This window comes from Myotis davidii, unplaced genomic scaffold, assembly GCF_000327345.1.
Source record: "Myotis davidii unplaced genomic scaffold, ASM32734v1 scaffold247, whole genome shotgun sequence".
NCBI classification, from domain to species: domain Eukaryota; kingdom Metazoa; phylum Chordata; class Mammalia; order Chiroptera; family Vespertilionidae; genus Myotis; species Myotis davidii.
In genome coordinates, this window is record NW_006299593.1 from 664,229 (window position 1) to 684,275 (window position 20,047).

General features: G+C 36.5%; 1 protein-coding gene across 5 annotated transcripts in view; it reads left to right on the forward strand.

Annotated features, from left to right (window-relative positions):
- The window catches only part of EXOC6B (exocyst complex component 6B), a 521,374-nt gene that overhangs the window by 69,143 nt on the left and 432,184 nt on the right, over nt 1-20,047 (forward strand). For 3 of the 5 annotated variants that reach the window (XM_006775280.2, XM_006775278.2, XM_006775279.2), the window contains exons 2-5: nt 10,795-10,960; nt 16,571-16,618; nt 18,224-18,314; nt 18,424-18,469. In XM_006775280.2, the coding sequence (XP_006775343.1) occupies nt 10,829-10,960; nt 16,571-16,618; nt 18,224-18,314; nt 18,424-18,469 (317 nt within the window). In that variant the 5' untranslated portion in view covers nt 10,795-10,828. Of the gene's footprint in view, nt 1-10,794; nt 10,961-16,570; nt 16,619-18,186; nt 18,315-18,423; nt 18,470-20,047 lie in introns of those variants that run through there. The other 2 variants (XM_006775281.2, XM_006775282.2) reach the window with 2 other exon arrangements.

The following is a 20,047-nucleotide window of genomic DNA, read 5'->3' on the forward strand; positions in this document are numbered from 1 at the left end:
ATTCTTAATCTTCAAATTGTAAATTTTCATTACATCATGTTGGAATTCATCTCTATTCACTTGTCTTTCTTACCTAGTGTGATCCCTCTCAGTTTTCAATTTGAAGTGTTTTCCTTGAATGAGGAGTTTTCTTTATTAGATTTTCATTATTGCTCCCTTTCTAAGCAGAATGCCTATTCCTTGTAGATTGTCTCTCCCTTTATCAATCTGCATTAATATCATCTGCCACTGAATGTGCTCTTTCATTTCATCCCCTTCACGTCTTCATTCATCTCAGGTTATATATGCTTTCATCCCAGAGTCTTTCTGTTACTGTGATTTAGTGTTATTACCCTCTTACTACTTTGGGCTCCTCTTACTTAATACAGGAACTATTTATAGTCTTGCTTGTAACTAAATCAGATATTCCCTACCTTTCCTGAAAGTCAGCATATTTGGGGGTGGGAGAAGGGGGAAGTATTTTCTTCTTAGCATGTGGGTCTCTTTCTTTTGGGTGTTGATTTTTGAACACAAAGCATTCTATTCTAACTGCTTGAGGAAGACAGTTTTGAGGTTTTACATCAGTGTCCTCATAATTGGCCTGACTGTTGTCTCCTACGCCTGGAGCTGGACAGTTATGGGGCAAGCCTCACAGAGGCCCTGCATGGTAAATTTTCAGCAACTTCTGGGGCCTGCTTCCGGATATTAAGTTCTCCAGAGTTATAAAGGACACCCCATGCCCTCAGTACTCCAATGACTTATTTCAGTGGTTACTGGACTTTAATGCTCTCAACAGTGAAATTGTGTCCCACCAATTTCTGGTTATTAATTTTGTGTCCTAGTACTCTGCCAAATTCATTTATTAGATCTAATAGTTTTTTTGGTGGAGTCTTTAGGGTTTTCTATATACAACATCATGTCATCTGCAAATAATGACAGTTTTATTTCTTCCTTTCCAGTTTGGATGCCTTTTATTTCTTCTTCTTGTTTGATCAGTGTCTAGGACTTCTAGTACTATGTTGAATAAGAGTGGTGAAAGCAGACCTCCCTGTCTTGTTCCTGATCTTAAGGGAAACGCTTTTAGTTTTTACTTCTGTGATTTTCTTAGGAGTTGGTACTATAAGTAACCCCTTCTCCTATAATTGAGCCATGATTGAAAACTCAGACATACACCTCCAACTTTTTTCAGAACGATGGTAAGTATAAATCGACTTAGCTGTTCCACATGGTGTGTGGTAGGATTTCACTCTATGATAACCATTTAATAGAACACTTAATCCAGGTCAAAATAATGAAAATTTGGTAAGTAATAGGACATTTCGCATTGATTGGCTCTCCATGACTGTATATTATGTGTCTAGTCTTAGTATGGGACTGATGTTTATCAATATGATGTAGAGTTCTTAACTACTTTTATGTTCTACCAAAAACAAACTTTCCCACCTTTCCCCTTAAAAAAGAAAGAAAAGACTTTGTCAATAAATTTTTTCTCTCCTTTGAGAGTTAGGTTGGTAAGGAGCATATAACCATGATGTTTAGGAGTTACCTGTTTCCTTTGTTGCAGCTTGATTGCCTATGGTTTAATCATCAGTAGTTGAGAAGGAAAGCAAAAAATGGCTCCAGGTTTACACAGTACCATAAAAAATTTCCACCTGGAATCAATTTTTTTCTAAAAGCCCTTAGGGACTGCTGTCACCCTCCCCCTTCTATTGGCAGCAAGGCCCAGAGAAACCCATTCCCTTCAGAGCCAGGTCTTGTTGCAGTTTAATCGTCTTCTTTTTTCTAGCTTCCAGAGGAGGTTAGAGGAGAGCTAGGGAAATAAATTATTCCCAGACACTTCTCTTCTACAATAGGTTTTCTTGAACCTTTTAAGCTCTACCTTTTATTTCTCCTATTCTCCTTCTATTTAGCATCTAGCTGAAGTACCAATTTTTTTTGCACTGCTAGAACTTAAATTTACTTTTTAGGTAAGAATGTTTATTATTAACTCTAGTGCTTGTCTTTGGAGAAGATTTAAATGTTGAAACATTTTTGAGCACTGTTTTAGCTCTTTGTCATCTTATAATGCCTTCTCTGTGGGACACAGGCATTGTTCCAGGTGTAGATCCTCAAGGAATTCATGGTCCTGTAGGGAAGATAGACATGTAAATAAATCTTTATAGTGTAGAGTGCTCAGTGTAGTACCCTTTCAAAAATATGAACAAAAAAACATTTCAAAACAAAAGAATATAAACTCAGCTTTCCACCAGTAAAAGTCATAAGTGGTGGTGCCCATTCATTTCTGGAATAATACTAGGCATTTGTTCATGAACTTTATGTAAAATAGGATGATAGTATTTCTGGTGAAATTTACTTCAACCACACATGGTTTCATAGGTTCAAGGCCAGTTCAAAGCTGTACAGTGTTAAAGTGAGGGCCAGGTGATAAATGAGAATACTACGGCTGTTAAGGGTTACTATACTTGTATCACTTTTTATCAAGAAAGGGCTAGGTGCTTCAACAGATTTTGTTTATTCATTTTTAAACATAATTTTAAAATATACTCCTAAAAAAACTAGACTATTACATACTGCAAAATATTTTTATTGTAGATGAAATTGGCCTCTTTTGGGAAAAGATGCCTAATATCAGTATATCACTAAGTAGGAAAAAGTATTTTTCAATATGGATATTCAAAGAATGACTCATGATGCTGTTTACTGTAAATGCCTCCAAAGAGTGCAAACTTCAACTCTCTCTGGATTGCAAACAGTTTCTTAGGTTCTACCTTGTTGGTAAGGAGGGGGAGCTTCTCAGTGTATACTAGTTGTCCTAATGAGGGAGGTTTTATAGGAGTGAGTTTTGATTTGGATATTGAAGGATGAGTAAGAATTTTCCAGAGAAAGTGTTAGTGAGGAGATTCTGGGCAGAGGGATATAGTGCACTCAAGGAACTTGAGGTAGATAGAGTTGTAGACTGAATGTGGGGAGCATTCAGAGATAAATTGGTACATGTAAGGGTCTTCTAAACTAGGGACTTTGGACTTGATCCTGAGGCAGGACTTAATCCTAAAGTGGTGTTTGTGTGTGTGGCCGTGTGTGTATGTATGTATGTATGTATGTATGTGTGTGGCTGTGTGTGTGTGTGTGTGTGTGTGTTTTCTTTATGATCACGATTTAATTTAAAGGAGATTACGGTGAAAGAAGTATTGAAGGTGGATTGTTAGGGAAATAAAAAGAAAGGTGAAAAGAGTTGAACCAAGAGAGATAATGAGCCAAGGCAGGGGAGGATAGGGAGGAAGAATAGCACAGAAGAGACCTTGTGGAATTTGAATTGGTAGGTCTTGCTGAATAATTGGATTGAGGTGTGAGATAGGGAGTGAGGAATGAAGGTTAACTTATATATTTCTTAAAAACTAATGCATAGTTTGAATAACTCAGTAGTTGGTGGTACTTGAGATGGTGAATATAGGAGGGAAGTACAGGTTTGAGTAGAAAGCTAATGAATGATTTCAACTTCTTACATGCAGTTGAGATGTTTTTGAGATGAATGGTGGTTAGATATTGAGGTTTATAGGATTTGGCAGAGATATGCCCTGGTGTTATTGTTTTGAGAAGCAAAGATATCTAATAATAATGAAAGCTGAAATATTGATATCTCTGAGTGAGTATGTATGAGGCATGAAAAGATATGAAGGAAGAAGATTTATTGGAGACTAAGAAGGAGTATAAATGGAAGCTCTGGGAGTGGAGATTTAAGAAAGAAGTAATGGTTAGCTGTTGGCACATACAAAAGAGGAGTCAAGTAAATGATGAACTAAAGATTGAATATTTGATTTGACAATTAGCAGGCTTCTTTGACTTTAGCCAGAATTGGTTTATTGGCATGATGTGGGAAAGAAACAGATTACCCAGTGTTGAAGAGCAAGTCCAATTTGAGGAAATGGAGGCAGTGAGTGTAGATTGCTCTTTTAAGAATCTTAATTGTGTGTGTGTGTGTGTGTGTGTGTGTGAGAGAGAGAGAGAGAGAGAGAGAGAGAGAGAGAGAGAGAGAGAGAGGTGACACCAGAGGAAAATTATTAGAAAAAAGATTTAAATTTAATAGTACCTTTTTTTTTAAAAAAAAAGGGGAAAAAGGGTCTGTGTTGTTTTTTTTTAAGGTAATAGAGATGAAACATTTGAAGGTACAGAAATTAAAAAAAGTATTAATGGAGTAATAACATTCCTGGATAGGGGATAAATGAGATATTTAGAATATAGGATTAGTCTTATATTGAGGTGGAATATTTATTTCATTAAAATAGTAAGGCACAAGTATAAGGGTAGATAGAGATATAGATAGATTTGTATATTGGAATGTTGGTGATAGATATTCAGTGAATCAGTAGTTTCATTTAGGCCCAACTTTTCATGTCTCAGTGTTAAACTTGACACTTTGAATTCCATGCAGTGTTTCCTAGGTTAGATTCAATGGGAATCATCAGGTTGTAGATGGATTATTTTTATTTGGCAGCAACATCCAAAATTCTACTTTTAGCTGCCAGATTTCATGACCAGCACTGAACGCTGCAATGGAATAAGGTCTTATTGCACTTTAACTCAAATTGATACAGAGGACAAAGTGAAGCCACTAACAGGTGTTGTGTCTTCAGTTACTTAGGGTGATTAATTTTTCTAACCATGTGACACTATCATGGTTATGGCAGTCTCTATATCCTTAATTTGAAGTTTCCTTGCTTTCATTAGTTTATTTCCTAATAATTTATTATTGATTTGAGTGATAGTTTATGACAAGTCCTCTTCTCTACTTTCCTTTACATTTAACCAGTACCAGGCGTTTAGTAGGCTCTTTGGCTAGGTGCCAGTTGAAACTTCTCCACTCTGCTTTTGTCCCTCTGAGAATAGCCATTCTAGAAATGTGGGGTTCCCTTTCTGCCTTGAGGGAGATCTCCATCACAGCATTATTTTGGTTGCATGGGCTATCTTGGTGAAGTTAGTTGGGTATTTTGGTATCTGCAGAGGTGAAAAAGGATTTGAATGAATGTATTTGGTCACCTATAGCAATACAAAATCATTTGACTATAGTCTACAACTTAGATTTCATTAACTAACACATGTTCCCCTATCATCGATGATATGCAGTGATCTACTTTCACTTTTATGTGCTCACAGCATTCACATTACCATAGTAAGGTCTGAATTACATTGATAGACAAACTGCAGTAAGGAAGGGCTTTTAACTTTTATTGACCTTCTGAAATTTATCTTTCAACATCATGTTCAAGTCTGGTTTCCAACTTTATTTGTAACTTTTGCAGTAAACAAAAATACCAATGATGCTTTTATGGAGCTTAATGAGAAGAAAATGTTCCAGGACTAAAACGATGACAGAAGTTAAAAAACATACATATGAAAAAGAAACGACCACAGTAAACTCTGGAATTTTTTCTTCAATTAATCAAAACCAAAAAGCAAATTATTCAGTCTTTTGTATCTTGAAGTTTTTGGTTCTGAAAACATCTCAACAGATAAACTTTGATGTGATTTTCTTTTGCATCTGTCCCTGAGAATGCAATCAGAAGCGCACATTATTTAAGTCTCCTGCCCTTCCTTCTTTTTCTCCATCTTCACATCCGTGGACGATCTCCTTTGTGCCAGGCTCTGTGCTAGATGCTGGAGATAAAATAGGCAAGACACAGTGTCTCCCCATAAGGAGATTACCAGAGAAAATTGGGACTCTTCCAAGAGGAAGAATAATGGAATAGCTGTTGTATAAACAGATGTAACTAAAAGACAATTGGCTCATCTTGAAGTAGAAGTGTCTCTCTCTCTCTCTCTCTCTCTCTCTCTCTCTCTCTCTCTCTCTCTCTCCTCTCTCTCTTAGCTTTGGGTCAGGCTTCATATTGCATTAGCTTTTCCTACTTGTATTTTCTTTGGGAGTCATGTTCAGATATATCAGTAACAAGCAATGTAATTTTGATTGAGAGAATTAACTTTTCTTGGCCTCAGTTTTCTCCATTGCACAATAAGAGCTTTGTATTCCATCTTCAAGACCTCTTTCAATTCTAGGGGTCCATCTGACTTATTTTGCTTTCCTTGTTCTGAAAGGAGACAGACTGATGTACTCCAGAGGACACTTTCTAGATGTGTGAATTTGGCAGGATACTTAATCTTCTTGAGCTTCAGGTTCCTTATTTATAAAATGGGAATAATGTCTAATTTATAAGATGCATGGGATTTAAATGAGATTCCATATGCTCATAATATTATTTATTTTTCTCTTATGACAAACGTATTTGAGCTAATATAGGCTCTAGCAAGTGACACAGTCTTATAATGGGCAATTATAGATATTTGTTGGATACAATGCCTGAAGTGCCATTTATAAGTTAAAACCTCTCTCAATATGTACATGAAGTCTTGGTGGGATGTTCAGAGGTATGTACCAGATATAGACCCTAGGATAAAACATTCACTTTATAAGGCAACATTTATATAGTTGAGTCAAAATATAGCCCATGATAAGTTAATTTCCAAGAATTTCTTCTTGTTTATCTTTTACTAGGTACTTGGATATTCTTTGGGTTATCAAAAAATAATTTAACCAGTGATGCCATTTATTTCATAGTCTTATTTAACTCTGGCACACCCGGACATGTCAAAAGCACATGACCTTATTCTCAAAATTCTGTTTTCTGCCCTGACTGGTTTGGCTCAGTGGGTTGGCCTGTGGACAGAAGGGTCCCACGTTCGATTCCAGTCAGGGGCATGTACCTTGGTTGCGGGCACATCCCCATTGTGGGGTGTGCAGGAGGCAGCTGATCGATGTTTCTCTCTCGTTGATGTTTCTAACTCTCTATCCCTCTCCTTTCCTCTCTGTAAAAAATCAATGAAATATATATTTTTAAAAAATTCTGTTTTCTATCGGAAATGTAAATATTAGAGCACTTTATATAAAATGCAATTTAATAACTAGTTATAATTCTTTAGCCAGCAGGTGTATAAAATATAGTTTTTCAATTTCTGAGCATTCCTTTGGACTCGCCACATCAAGTTTAAGTTTCACAGAGTGTTAGAAACAGGCCATCACTAGATGGCAGTCTTTCTCTAAGTTACTGTTGGGGTGGGGGCGGGGGGGGGGCAAACTACTCTTTGTTCAAGTACAGTGTTGACTACCAATATTAGGTTAGATTTTGTAGGTCTATGACCGTCCCAGAATTTAAGACTTTTTATTTTTGTTTTTAGCATTTTCTTTCAGATAGTTATGTTGATTTGCACTAAGTAAAGCTGTGTATATACTTGAAATGTTGATTAAAGTGAACTATTAGGTAGTGACCAATAATTGCCTTTTTCTATGGTAGCAACTAGAAACAAGACCTTTAAATTAGTGGCTTAAAAAAAAAATCTCCTTCCATTTTATTAAAATAATTTTTTTTAAAGCTTTCATCTTTTTTTTTTTTTATTGATTGAGAGAGGAAGGGAGAGGTAGAGAGAGAAACATCGATGAGAATCCAGCCGGCATGGCTCAGTGGTTGAGCATCAATCTATGAACTTCATATATTGCCTGGGTTGTAGGCTTGATCCCCAGTGGGGGCGGGGAGGGGGCTTACAGGAGGCAGCCAAGCAATAATTCTCTCTTATCATTGATTTTTCTATCTCTCGCCTCCCTTCCTCTCTGAAATAAAGATACATTAAAAAAACAGATTGAAAAAAAGAAACATGTATGAGAAAGAAACATCAACATGGATCGGCTGCCTCCTGCCCACCCCCAACTGGGGATCGGGACGAAAGCTGGGCATGTGCCCTACCCAAGAATCGAACCAGTGACCTCATATATGTGCCTCTGCCTGTGCACACAAAATTAACATAAAATCTGGAAATTGTGGATTTCCTGATGCATACACATGGAACACATGTTTATTAAACATAGTCCCAAACCCCTGTTTTAAACATATGGGTATTAAATTTTATTCTAACTTCTAAAATTCTCAAGCTATTCTGTATCAAGACACACTATAAACCTTTCATGTTTTTCAACGTTATTATTAATTAAAGAGAGTATTAGAATCATAAAGGTCCTAAGATAGGAGAAATAGGCAGGGGGCTAGTGATGGGATAGAGAAAATTCATTAATTTGCTTTGAACTACCTGTCTAGACTATTCTGAAAATGTATGATTGTTTTTATTAATAATGTATGATGCACATTATTATTGACTTAACTTGAAAGTGGAAGTGAATTTAGAGTTGGGCTGATACTTCAGGGAATATGTAAGTGATTACTTCCTATTTTCTAAAAGAAAGATTAACAGGTTGGCCACACAATAAATAAAACAGTTGTAGGTATATAAAATCCATCTTTTCTTTCTTTGATTTATATATTTTTTTATAGGAAGTTCAAGGAGTTGGGGAGTCATTATTCACATGTTATAAATTTCTTAACTTTGGGATTTTCTTCTTGAGGTTATATTTTGTAATATTAATGTAGACCGTTGGGAGGGAAAAATGAACAGAAGTTTTACATAGTAAAAGGAAATAGACTTGCTACTTAGAAGCATTACTGGTTCAAGATATAATTGAATTTGAAACCAAGTTATCTACTATTGAATAATGTCTGCTTATGCCATTTAGATTGATAAGTTTTTAGTTGTTTTTCCTCTTCTTCAAATGCAAGGAATTTTGATATCTTTACATGGAAACCTTTCTTTACCTTTTTTTTTTAAGGGGAAAGGTTATGCTTATTTGAGGTAAGTTGGAAGGTCAATGGTAGGGAACTAGAGAGAAGAGAGAAATGAGGTTAGAAAGATAAAGGCTAGATAGATTATGTAGTCTCCCGTAGACCATGGTAAGGGTTCAAGATTTTTTTTCTCTTTGAAAAGAGAGGCCATAGGAGAAATTTAAGCAGGGGGATAACATCTGAATTGTTGTTTTAACTGCTGTGTGTACAGTGTATGCATGCAGGTAGGGAGTGGGGGACATGAAGAATGGAGAATGGAAACTTTTAGCAAGCTATTGCACTGGTTAAGTGTGGCAATGATGCAGATATGGACTGGGGTTTTAGTGGTCATGATGGGATGTTTTGGATGTTGAGTTGTCAGGACTTTAATGGATTGGTATGGGGAGTATGGGATGTATGATGGAAAAAGATGGATTAGGTGTGATTCCTAGATTTGTATTTTTGACTCGGGCAACTGGATAGTGCCATTATCTGTGATGGGTTGGGTGAGTGTGGGTGGGGGGACATTTGGGGAAGGAATAGCTTTGGGAGTGGAGATAGTTTGGTGATAGATGATTTAAAAAAAAATATTTTTATTGATTTCAGAGAAGAAGGGAGAGGAAGATAGAAACGTCAATGATTAGAGAGAAACAATGATTGGCTGACTCGTGCACACCCTCTACTGGGGATTGTGCCCACAACCTGGGCAGGTACCTGACCGGGAATTGAATCATGACCTCCTGGTTCATAGGTTGGCAATCACTGAGCCACACTGGCCGGGCTAATCTCCCCCCTCCGCCCCCCGTGTTAAATTTGAGATGGCTTTTAAAATCCAATTGGAGTTGTTAAATTGCGGCCAAATACTTGCGTCTAATATTCAGGGAAGTGCACTGAGTTGTAGGTATAAAGTAGGAGTAGGAAGTCATCACTATATATGAATGGTATTTTAAAGCCATGGGATTAGATGGCACTGATTGGTGATAGAGGATAGAGAGAAGAGATTTTAGGAATATTTAGTAAAATAACAGAGAAGAAGGAGCCCATAAAGGAAATTGGGAAGGCATGTCAGTGAAAGGATAAAAACTGCATTAGTGTGTACCATTGAAGTCTAGAGAAAAAAGTGTTTCAAGAAGAAAAGTGTGTTAAACCATAGCAAATGCTGCTATTAGATGGAGTAAGATTGAGAGTGAGGAAGTGGAAAGGAGTTTTGCCGGGAAGGGGAGCAGAGAAATAAGATGGTCCCTGGAGGGAACTGTGAATATAAAGACAGGTTTTGTAAAGTCGTGTATATATGTATCCATAAGAATGATTTAGTAGAGTGGGATAAATATATGATGCAGGGGAGGGATAAAAGGGAATAATTGCAGGAGTCAAGTTCTTGAGACAACAAGAATTAACTAGTTAAGAGCTTGAAGTACTTTTCCATTACAGAAGGGTGGACAGAACAGGAGTTACAGATGCAGGTAAGTTGGTTGATTTTAGTGGGAGAAGAGGAAAGACTTTTTTTCTGTGATCAGCAGCTGAGAGTGAGAGGTGGACATTTGAAGAGAGGAGAAAGCAAGGTTTTTACCGACAGTTATTTTGAAGAATACAAAGTACGTTTTTGTTTTTGTTTTTTTGGTGGTGGTGGTGGTGGTGGGAGGTAAATTTAGTAGTATTATGTAGTGATGTTTATTAAGTGCCCAATTTATATTTGTAGTGATAGAGCCCACCTGAGTCTAGCCAGCACAGCTATGTGATTGTTCTCCAGCAGTGTCAGTTTCTTGGGTATAGTCATGGAGTATTTCAAGTTGTGTTTATCCAAAATTAAGTTTTTCTAGATTAATTTAATTGAGGAAGAAGAGTGCAAAGGACATGTAATTCAGTTCTTTATTTTATGATGAGAATTCTATGATGAATAATTTCAAACACATAAATATTTCTGAATGAATAGGAAGCAAAATTTTGGATTTTCCTAAAAAATACTCATCTAGCATTGAAACAGTATTAATACAGCTGGATTACTCTGTGGTTTATGTACTTTCATATCTAATTTCCAAATAAATTTGCTTCTAGGTTTGCAATTCTTTTTCTATTTCTTAGAGTAAGTCTGGTGTAATCTTCATGCCATTTTTTTTTTAAGGTCTGTCTATGATGGTGAGGAACATGGACGATTCATGGAGAAGCTTGAAACTCGCATCCGCAATCATGACCGAGAAATTGAGAAAATGTGCAACTTTCACTACCAGGGTTTTGTGGACTCTATTACTGAACTGCTGAAAGTGAGAGGAGAAGCCCAAAAACTCAAAGTAAGAACACTCTACGAGGGACTTTTTTTTCTCTGTCCTTGCTGGGGTTTTGACTAGCATTAAAGGAATAGGGACTACATTATAGGTTACATATTTACTATAAGTAGGATTTTTGTATAGTAAGAAAGGAATTTATACTGAAACATGGATAATTGGGATTATGGCTTTTAGCCAAAAAAGAAAACTTTTTAAAGTTAAATTTATTTGGGATAACTACATGTGATGAGAACCAGTAATAGAATAAGTAATAGTTTCTTTAAAACAGAGATTCATGACATCTATTTACTTCTTTGTTAGATAAAAGTCATCCCTGTAGAATGATGGTATTGCAGGGCCTGGCTATAGAAGTTGGCAGCATGGCAACCTAAGCCAAAGGGGAAAAAAATCAGTGATAGTTGTGGAGTATCTTCTACCAAAGCATGAATTCTTTCTTGATATGACAGTTTTAAGTTCAGGAAGGAAGCTAGCCATGTTAGTTTGGTACTTGGCCTAGCAATTTCACTTCTCTTGGGTAATTGACGTTGCTTATTGATTTTAAATTCACCACTTCACTAAACTTTTCTATTATTTTTAATAATTTACATGTACATTTTTTGAGTTTTCTATGTAAACTAACTCATATGATCTGCAAGTAATAAGAGCTTTGTTTCCTTCTTTCCAACCTTTATACTTTCTTTATTTGTTTTTTGTTTTTGTTTTGGTCTTATTAGAATTTGAATTAAAGTCTCCAAAGGATATTCCTGGGGTATAGGGAACTTGATAGTGAGTGTAAAATCATCTATCATAATAGAAGCATAATATGCTAATTAGACCGGACGTCCTTCTGGATGAAGCCATGGCTGCTGCACTGAGGCAGAGGCAGCTTCTGCAGTGGCGGGAGCCAAGGCAGAGGCTCCTGGCTGCTGTGGCAGCGCTAAGGACATCCTTAGCGCTGCCACAGGGAGTGGGCTTAAGCCATCAGTCAGACATCCTCCGAGGGCTTCTGGACTGTGAGAGGGTGCAGGCCGGGCTGAGGGGACACCCCCCCCCCCCGAGGGCATGAATTTCGCACACCAGGCCTTTAGTATAAAATAATACACTGGTAAGAAAAGCAAATAAACAATTTTATTGAGGGGAAAGTGGACTATTAGATGTTTAAAATTATATTTTAAAGCTACAGTGATTTAAAAGCCAATTTAACAGCAAAATCTGGCCTAAATGGATATGAAGCTATCAAACTTCTAACTCAGCCACTCCAGCTTCACACCCTCACCTTAGTCTTTTTTTTTTTTATGTTTCTGGAACACTTGTATTCCAAACTTCTCCCTTCACTCTCTGTGCCCCTCATGCTGGGTGCCAGGATATTCTGTCTTCAGTTACTGAAATAGTCAAGTGTAGGCAGGTAGCAACAGAATATTGCCTATAATGCTCACCAACTGCTGGTTGGTACTCATCTTTTCCTTCAAGTTGCAAATTCCTTTAAATCATTCAGGATGTCCTTGAGGAGAAACAAGAATTAGGTACTACCAGTTCAGGTTTTTTGGCTGCTTAGGCTCCACTCACTAATTCTAAGAATTGGGGGGATTACAGTTTAGCAGTATACCTTGGAGGCTCTGCTCTAGGGGGATCCATTCAACTAGCGTTAAGAACCTATGAAATTTAGAGGTTCTTGAATTCTAGAAAAGAGTTTAGAAAATGGAAAAGGTTAAGCATTAACTGTTCAATACTATTTTAACATAACAATGATAAGAAATTACTCTATAGGAAGCCTGCTATTTCTTTTGATTCACAGCATGTGTGTGTGTCTGTGTGTGTGTATTTGTGTATTATGAATCTTGAGAAGTTGCATCCTAGAGTGGCAGTATAGTTACTTTTCATTGTTATGTTAAAACTAGAGGCCTGGTGCATGAATTCATGCACGGGTAGGGTCTGGCCTGCCCACCCTGATCGGGCCAATTGGGCCAGACCAACCAGGGGGAGGGGTCGAGAGTGGTTGGCCGGCTGGCCCCGCCCTTTGGTTGAACTCCCAGTTGAACTGGTCAAACTCCTGGTTGAGGGGATAATTTGCATATTAGCCTCTTATTATATAGGATAGTATTGAAATAGTAATTTCTTATCAGAAGCATTGTTAGGCTATTATGGATACGTTTTAGTATCTGGTTTGCATGAAATCAATTAATGGGCCGTGATCAATATTCTTTTTTTAAAAAAAATACATTTTATTGATTTTTTACATAGAGGAAGGGAGAGGGATAGAGACTTAGAAACATCGATGAGAGAGAAACATCGATCAGCTGCCTCCTGCACACCTCCTGCTGGGGATATGCCCGCAACCAAGGTACATGCCCTTGACCGGAATTGAACCTGGGACCCTTGAGTCCACAGGCCGACGTTCTATCCACTGAGCCAAACCAGTCAGGGCTCTTAACAAGAATTGATATGAAATAGGCTAGACTAGATTAGAAAATAAAGTGTATTACATGCAGTAAAGGTAAACAAAGCTTCTTGAAAATTTTGCTTCAGTTGTGTGTGTGTGTGTGTGTATGTGTGTGTGTATGTGTGTGTGTATTCTCTATACTTGTGTACTGGGCTGCAGTATAAAATGTATTTCTTGTAATGAGTTTAAGGAAAAAAACCAGAAATATTGTCTTTATATGGTAAACAAGGTTTTGTAGCAGAGTCAATGATACTGTTTAGTAATATTTATGGAAGGCTGAATTTTATGAGATGTCCAGTTTAGGGTAAAAAATAATCAAATTATTCTAGAATACCTGCTCTAAAGGGATAACACTGCCATTCAGGGCATCTTACCCCATTTTTATACATTGCTTGAAAGCTTTTTCTTGCACTGAGTTAATATTTATCCTATTTTCTAGTAACATCCATTTATTGGTTTGAGTACTAAGCACTATTTTTAGGCTAACACCTTTTTTCTGATGGGTCTTGAGATGGTTGAAGGACAGTTGCTGTCCAGGTATGGAGTATAGTGTATAGTGCCCAGATTTAGCATATAGTGTCTCCAAGAGAATATTTCCCCCTCTTTGTGAGACAGGCTAAGTCTCTCCTAGAAAAGTTTGGAATTTCAATCAGTTGCCCCCCAAACTCTGTACCTAATTAGTGCCAGGTATTGCTTTCTCCAGCAGAGATTTTCTTGACCCTAATGCAGTTAAGCCCCTGAATGATCAATTGCGAGACCTTACACTCATTATAATAGTAAAAACACACCCCCCTGGGTGGGGATTTAACATGCTAATGAGACATGCTACTGCGAAAGTGCCAAAGAGTCCCCGCCCTTACCTACTTAGATGTCATACTTACACATCATCTTTCCTGTCTCCACTTCTTTAAAACTGTTCTCTGGCTTTTGTTTAGGGAGCAACATTTCTCTTTCTCCCTTTAAATGTTGCTTCCCTGGGTGCTTGAGCTATATATAATGAGCCCTACGTATGTGGTGAACTCTCTAGATTTCTGTGTTGGGAGTTTCCAAGAATCCAGGTTCGTTAAATGGTAAAAATCTCCTCTTTCATGTAGGATACCTGGGTTTGATTCTGGCCAATGCACTAGGCCCTGGTCTCTGGTGATCTTTCATTTCTATCCTGGGAGAATGAAAGAATCCTGGGCACTGGTAACATTTCAGCTAAAAATTCCTCTTTCTATTTTTCATGTGGGTAGCTTTGACTCCCTCTTCAAACATTATCACGGCTAATCATGCTTCAGTTTGCCAATGACTTTCCTAAAACATGGCATCTGGTCTACGGCCATACCACCCTGAACGCGCCAGATCTCGTCTAAAACATGGCATCTGAATGTAATTCTCATAGTGTGATTTTAAAGACTTACCGTCTCATTTATTGCAGGCCAAATCCAGCCTGCCTCCTATTTTTGTAATTAAAGTTATTGGAATATAGCAATGCCCATTCAGTTATGTTTTTGGCTGCATTCTTGATACAGTGGCAGAGCAGAGTTATTGCAACAGAGACTATCTACCTGCCCCTTTAGAAGAACAATTTGCTGACCCCTGTTTTAGACAACATGTTTATTAATGTAGTCTTAGAGCATTTGGATGGCTATATCCCACTCTCTCTTTTTTAAAATTTAAATTTTTTTTGTTTAAAGTATTACGTATGTCTCCTTTTCCCCCCATTGACCTCTCCCTGGCCATTCCCACCTGCTAGCACATGCCCTCACCCCCGACCTGTCTGTGTCCATGGGTTATGCTTACATGCATGCATACAAGTCCTTTGGCTGATCTCTTACCCCTTCTCCCCCCGCCCCCCCCAAAATCACATTCTTAATTCATGTTGAACTCACAGGCCAATAAAGTGTTTCTCATGTGGTGCTATTAAATAAATAATCAAGAGGGAATTTGAGGATTTCTTGCTTCTGTTTTATACTTTATAAGGACCTTCTGGAGGAGGTCAGAGTTCATTTTGTCTTTGAAAGGGGGTACATATTATAATCTGCTCTGAAAATGATAGTCCAGGTATAGTTTAGGGCAATGTTTTCAAAAGTCCGTTACTGAAAAACTAGTTTCTTGATATGATCCTCAATAAAAGGATGTTATGCTAAATAACTTTGGAGAAGACTCTGTATGATATCCCCTTCTTGGGCATTCACAGTGCATGTACTAAATTAAAGGCTTCAAGAAATCCTCAGTAAACTCATCTGTTCAGTGGTATTTCCCATACATATTGTGTATGTATGTGTGTTTGTGTATGTATGTGTCTTTGTGCATGTGTGCACCTCTGTGTGCAAATAATTTCTTGGTGTTTCTAAGGAACATAATAGAAAATGCTGGGTTAAGGGAATGCCTTAAAAGTATAAGTAGTGGCAGTTACTGGTAGATGGGTAAAAAGCCTTTGTCAAAGAAAGCTTTAGAAGTTAATATTGCTCATGTTTTGATAATGTCTGAGATGGTGAGGAAATTACTATTCTATGTATTTATATATTTTCATATCACTTGAGTCTTCAAAAGTAGATATTCCCCAAAGTGGTTCCAATTCCTTTAAATTATGAACTCTAGATAATTTTAAGGCTTGTTCACATAGGTTTGACTAGCTGATGGAGAGATTAATTTAGAAAAATGGGAATATGGAAGCATTATGGGCTATCAACAATTAATGATACAAAAAAAATTAAATTAAAGTATTTTTTAAAGTTAGGATAATAAATAGGTTAAATTTGGCCTGAGTTAAAAAGTTCAATTTAACTTCCAGAAACACATTAGTGAAGTGAGGAATATCTATGATAAAATTAGTTCATTTTGCACAAAGTGGAGATGGTAAGATTTTGTGTGGGTTATTTTTTCTACTTCCTTTTTCTTTTCTTTTCAAAATTTAAGTACGATTTTTAGTTCTTACAGTATTGTTTGGAATATTCAAAATGGAACATACCTCTTAGTAAATTTTTCTTTTCTTTGTTTTTAATTTTTCTTTTCATTGTTGAAGAGGCCATGCAACATTTAGTAGAAAAGTTGATATAATTTCAACCAAGAGGATGCCAGTAAGCCCAAATGTGGTGGAATACCGAAGCTACCTGAATATTTATTCTGTCTTTTCATTGTAAATTTTGATCTACAATGTTTTGCCTAAATGTTTGTTTTTATGAGTTTAAATTGTCTTCTCTCCACAGAATCAAGTGACGGACACTAATAGAAAACTACAACATGAGGGAAAGGAAGTAAGGCCAGTTTACCTTTTGAAAAAAACCTTTTCTGTTTTCTGTCATTCTCTTTTAATAATTATGTTCTTGACTTAGTGGCTTGTAAGACCATAAGCAGTATATTGGAGGCATTTGGATACTATTGTTGCTGCTCCTAATGTTTATCTGAATTAAATGAATGCAGCCACTAGAAAGCTTAATGAGAGAGGATGTAGCTTTTCTTAGTTGTGTTTTTAAATCACTTGGGTAGTCATCATAAGAACAGTGCTATTCCCTCTGGCTGGAATGCTCTTTTCCCAATATTTATTCACTTCACACCTTTCTGTTTTGTAATGAGGCATTTTCTAGCTACCTTATTTGAAATTGCAGTTTCACTCTCAACCCCAGTATTCTTTTTAACTTTCTTGCTTTATTTTTCTCCATTACAACTATCATGCTCTGATGTTACATATTTTTATTTATATATTTGTGTTTTCTTTTCTTTTGGCCTATCTTCTTTCATTAGAAATTAAACTCCGTGAGGTCAGGAATTTTTGTTTGTTTTATGTATTGCTATATCCCCTCTACCTGTCTAAATAGTGACTGGAACTAAGTGGATGCTCCATAAACACTTATTAAAAAGATTTAATTAATATACTCATCAATTAAATCATTACAGTTTACAACATCATTTTATATCCATTTTCTCACTTGATCTTCATGACAGACTTAATGACAAAGTCAGGACAGTTGTTATCACTATGTTATTGATGAGGAAGTCAAAACATGATTTGCTAAAGTTTATATAGTAAATGGGAAGACTGGGACTAAAACTGTCTGATTTGCATGTAGTCCATTTTAGTTCTTTGTATTATGTACCTTACTTATTGCCTAATATTTATTGTTTACTCTCAATAATGTTGAAGATTCGCTCTTGATCATAACTTACTCATTGTTCTTTTGTTCTTTTTTGCATGGTATCTAAACATTTTAAGTTATGACTATGGGAATATTACAAGAGGCTATGTAGATAGATTAGTACTTTTTGAAAGTTGGCACATATTTTAAATTTTGCAGAGAGTAAATTCTTCTAGCTTTATTGTGGTCTGACATTAGACCAAAGCCTTTAAAACAGCCTTGGGTAAAAAACTGAGTTACTCTTCACTAAACTGGAATTTTTGGAAAAGCACAACTTCTAAGTGTGTGGTTTATTTATTGAAATAGAGTATTAGTTGAGATTATTTTAAAGACTTATTTGAAGTTGTATAGGAAGGGTTACTTTTCTCTAGTACTCTAGCAAGGATGGAAGAAATATAGGATTTTTTCAGAAGATGAAACCATAAACCATGAAGAATCTGAATAGGGTTTGAGAAAATCTGAATATTTTCTTGTTTCTCCCTGGATAGCCTCTGAATTTAGGATTTCATTTTACCTAGTATCTTTCCTTGTATCTTGAGGAGAAAGTAGGAAACCACATAGGAATGTTTTACTGGTTGAGAAAGGTGGTTCCTTAGTTACTTGGCAGGTCTTACTATGAAACTGCCTGGGATTTTCTGATGAATTGAACACAGGGTGGAAAAATGTGACTGAAAGCTTTTTATTTACAGCTATTGGCATAATTCAGTTTTTTCCCCTCTTGCCAAGCTGGTAATAGCAATGGAAGAGCTGAAGCAGTGTCGACTACAACAGAGAAATATTTCTGCCACTGTTGATAAATTAATGCTGTGTCTTCCAGGTGAGGAACTAGAAATGGAGTAGGATTCTTGATGCAATTCCTTTAGCTTTAATTAGTGTTTCACTTTCTCTAAATAATGATTGTATGCTTTTCCCCCTTCTCTTTCAAGTTCTGGAGATGTATAGCAAACTGAGGGACCAGATGAAAACTAAAAGGTAAGATTTTTTTATATTGAATATCTTTTGCTATCTAAAATTTCTATTATTTAGAATACTTTCAAAGTATATATTTCGCGTAACCTTTAAAAATAAAGTTCATATAACATCTTCTCTAGACTTTTGTATAGCTATTGATTTATCCTAAGATTTATTTACATATACTAGTGTTATGCTGATTTATTTTGTTATGTATTATGTTTAATAAGAAACACTACTCAGTTTGAGTTTAGAAGACCCAGTCTTCCAGGGGAAAAACCTATAACTGTGTTAGTGATGGTTTGAGAAACATGCTTTGATTTAGTATTGTAGTAGAATAAATAGTTACTGGTTCTGGTGCAGGTGTTCTCCATTGTAACAGAACCAATAGAGTGTGTGTGTGTGTGTGTGTGTGTGTGTGTAAATAGAGGGAGAGAGTGAGAGGCCATTTTAAGGAATTGGTTCACATGACTATGGAGGTTGGAAAGTCTAAAATCTGTGGAGTAGGCTGATAGGCTAGAGCAATGGTTCCCAACCTTTTTTTTGGCCATGCCCCACCTAAGAATCTCTAAAATCCTGATTCCCACCCCTGTGACATACAATTTTTATTATTCAAAAAGTGAACTCCTATTCACGTGAAGGTAAAAGGCCATTAACTTGGTCTAAACAAGCTTCCAAATATCATGGCATCCATGAAAGAGAAAAATAAAAGGACAAAAGGAAAGTTGAAGTACTGAGGAAGAAAATCATTAAGAAATTGTTAAAAAAAATGAAGTAATATGAAAATATAGCAAGTAAAGTTTCATAATATAAGAGAACTGAAATGCATAAATATGTCACAATATATACTTATATACTGTATATGAGGCCCCTAGAAGCATAAGAAATGCAAAAAATTCACTGTTAATAACTCATTCTCGAATTGGCCCCCCTTAAAAGTTGAATTGCCCTCCTATGGGGCGTGTGCCCCATGTTGGGAACCATTGGGCTAGAGTATCAGGGAAGTGTAAGTATTGGTTGTAGCCTGAGTCTGAAGGCAGTAAGTATGCTGGCAGAATTCCCTCTTCCTCAGGGGAGGACAGTCTCTTTTATATTAAAGCCTTCAACTGAATGAAGCCCACCTACATTATTGAGAGTAATTTTCTTTATTCGAAGTCTATTGATTTAAATGTTAATAATCTCATCTACAACATAACCTTCACAGATATATCTGGAATAATATTTGACCAAATATCTGAATACTGTGGTCTGTTCAACTTGACACATAAAATTAATCGTCACATGGGGCAAGGTCAAGGTTAAGTTCAGAGGATTTCTCTCCTGTGTGTTGTTCTGTTTATTCCAGAGGATATTCTATTGTGACTTTTTGGCTCTCCTTTCCAAACTAGAGTAAGCATCCCACTCTCTCTGCCTTGGGGTACCATGCAGTATCATGGGGGTATGTGAAACTGCAGGATATATAGGACACATCTTCTTGGAATGTTAATTTTACCCAGGTTTTGAGGGAAAAGGTATGAAATTAAAATGTATTTAATATTGAGATAAGAATAGAAATATTGTGAATAAAGATTCTACATTCTCGAGAATTTTAAAGCATGA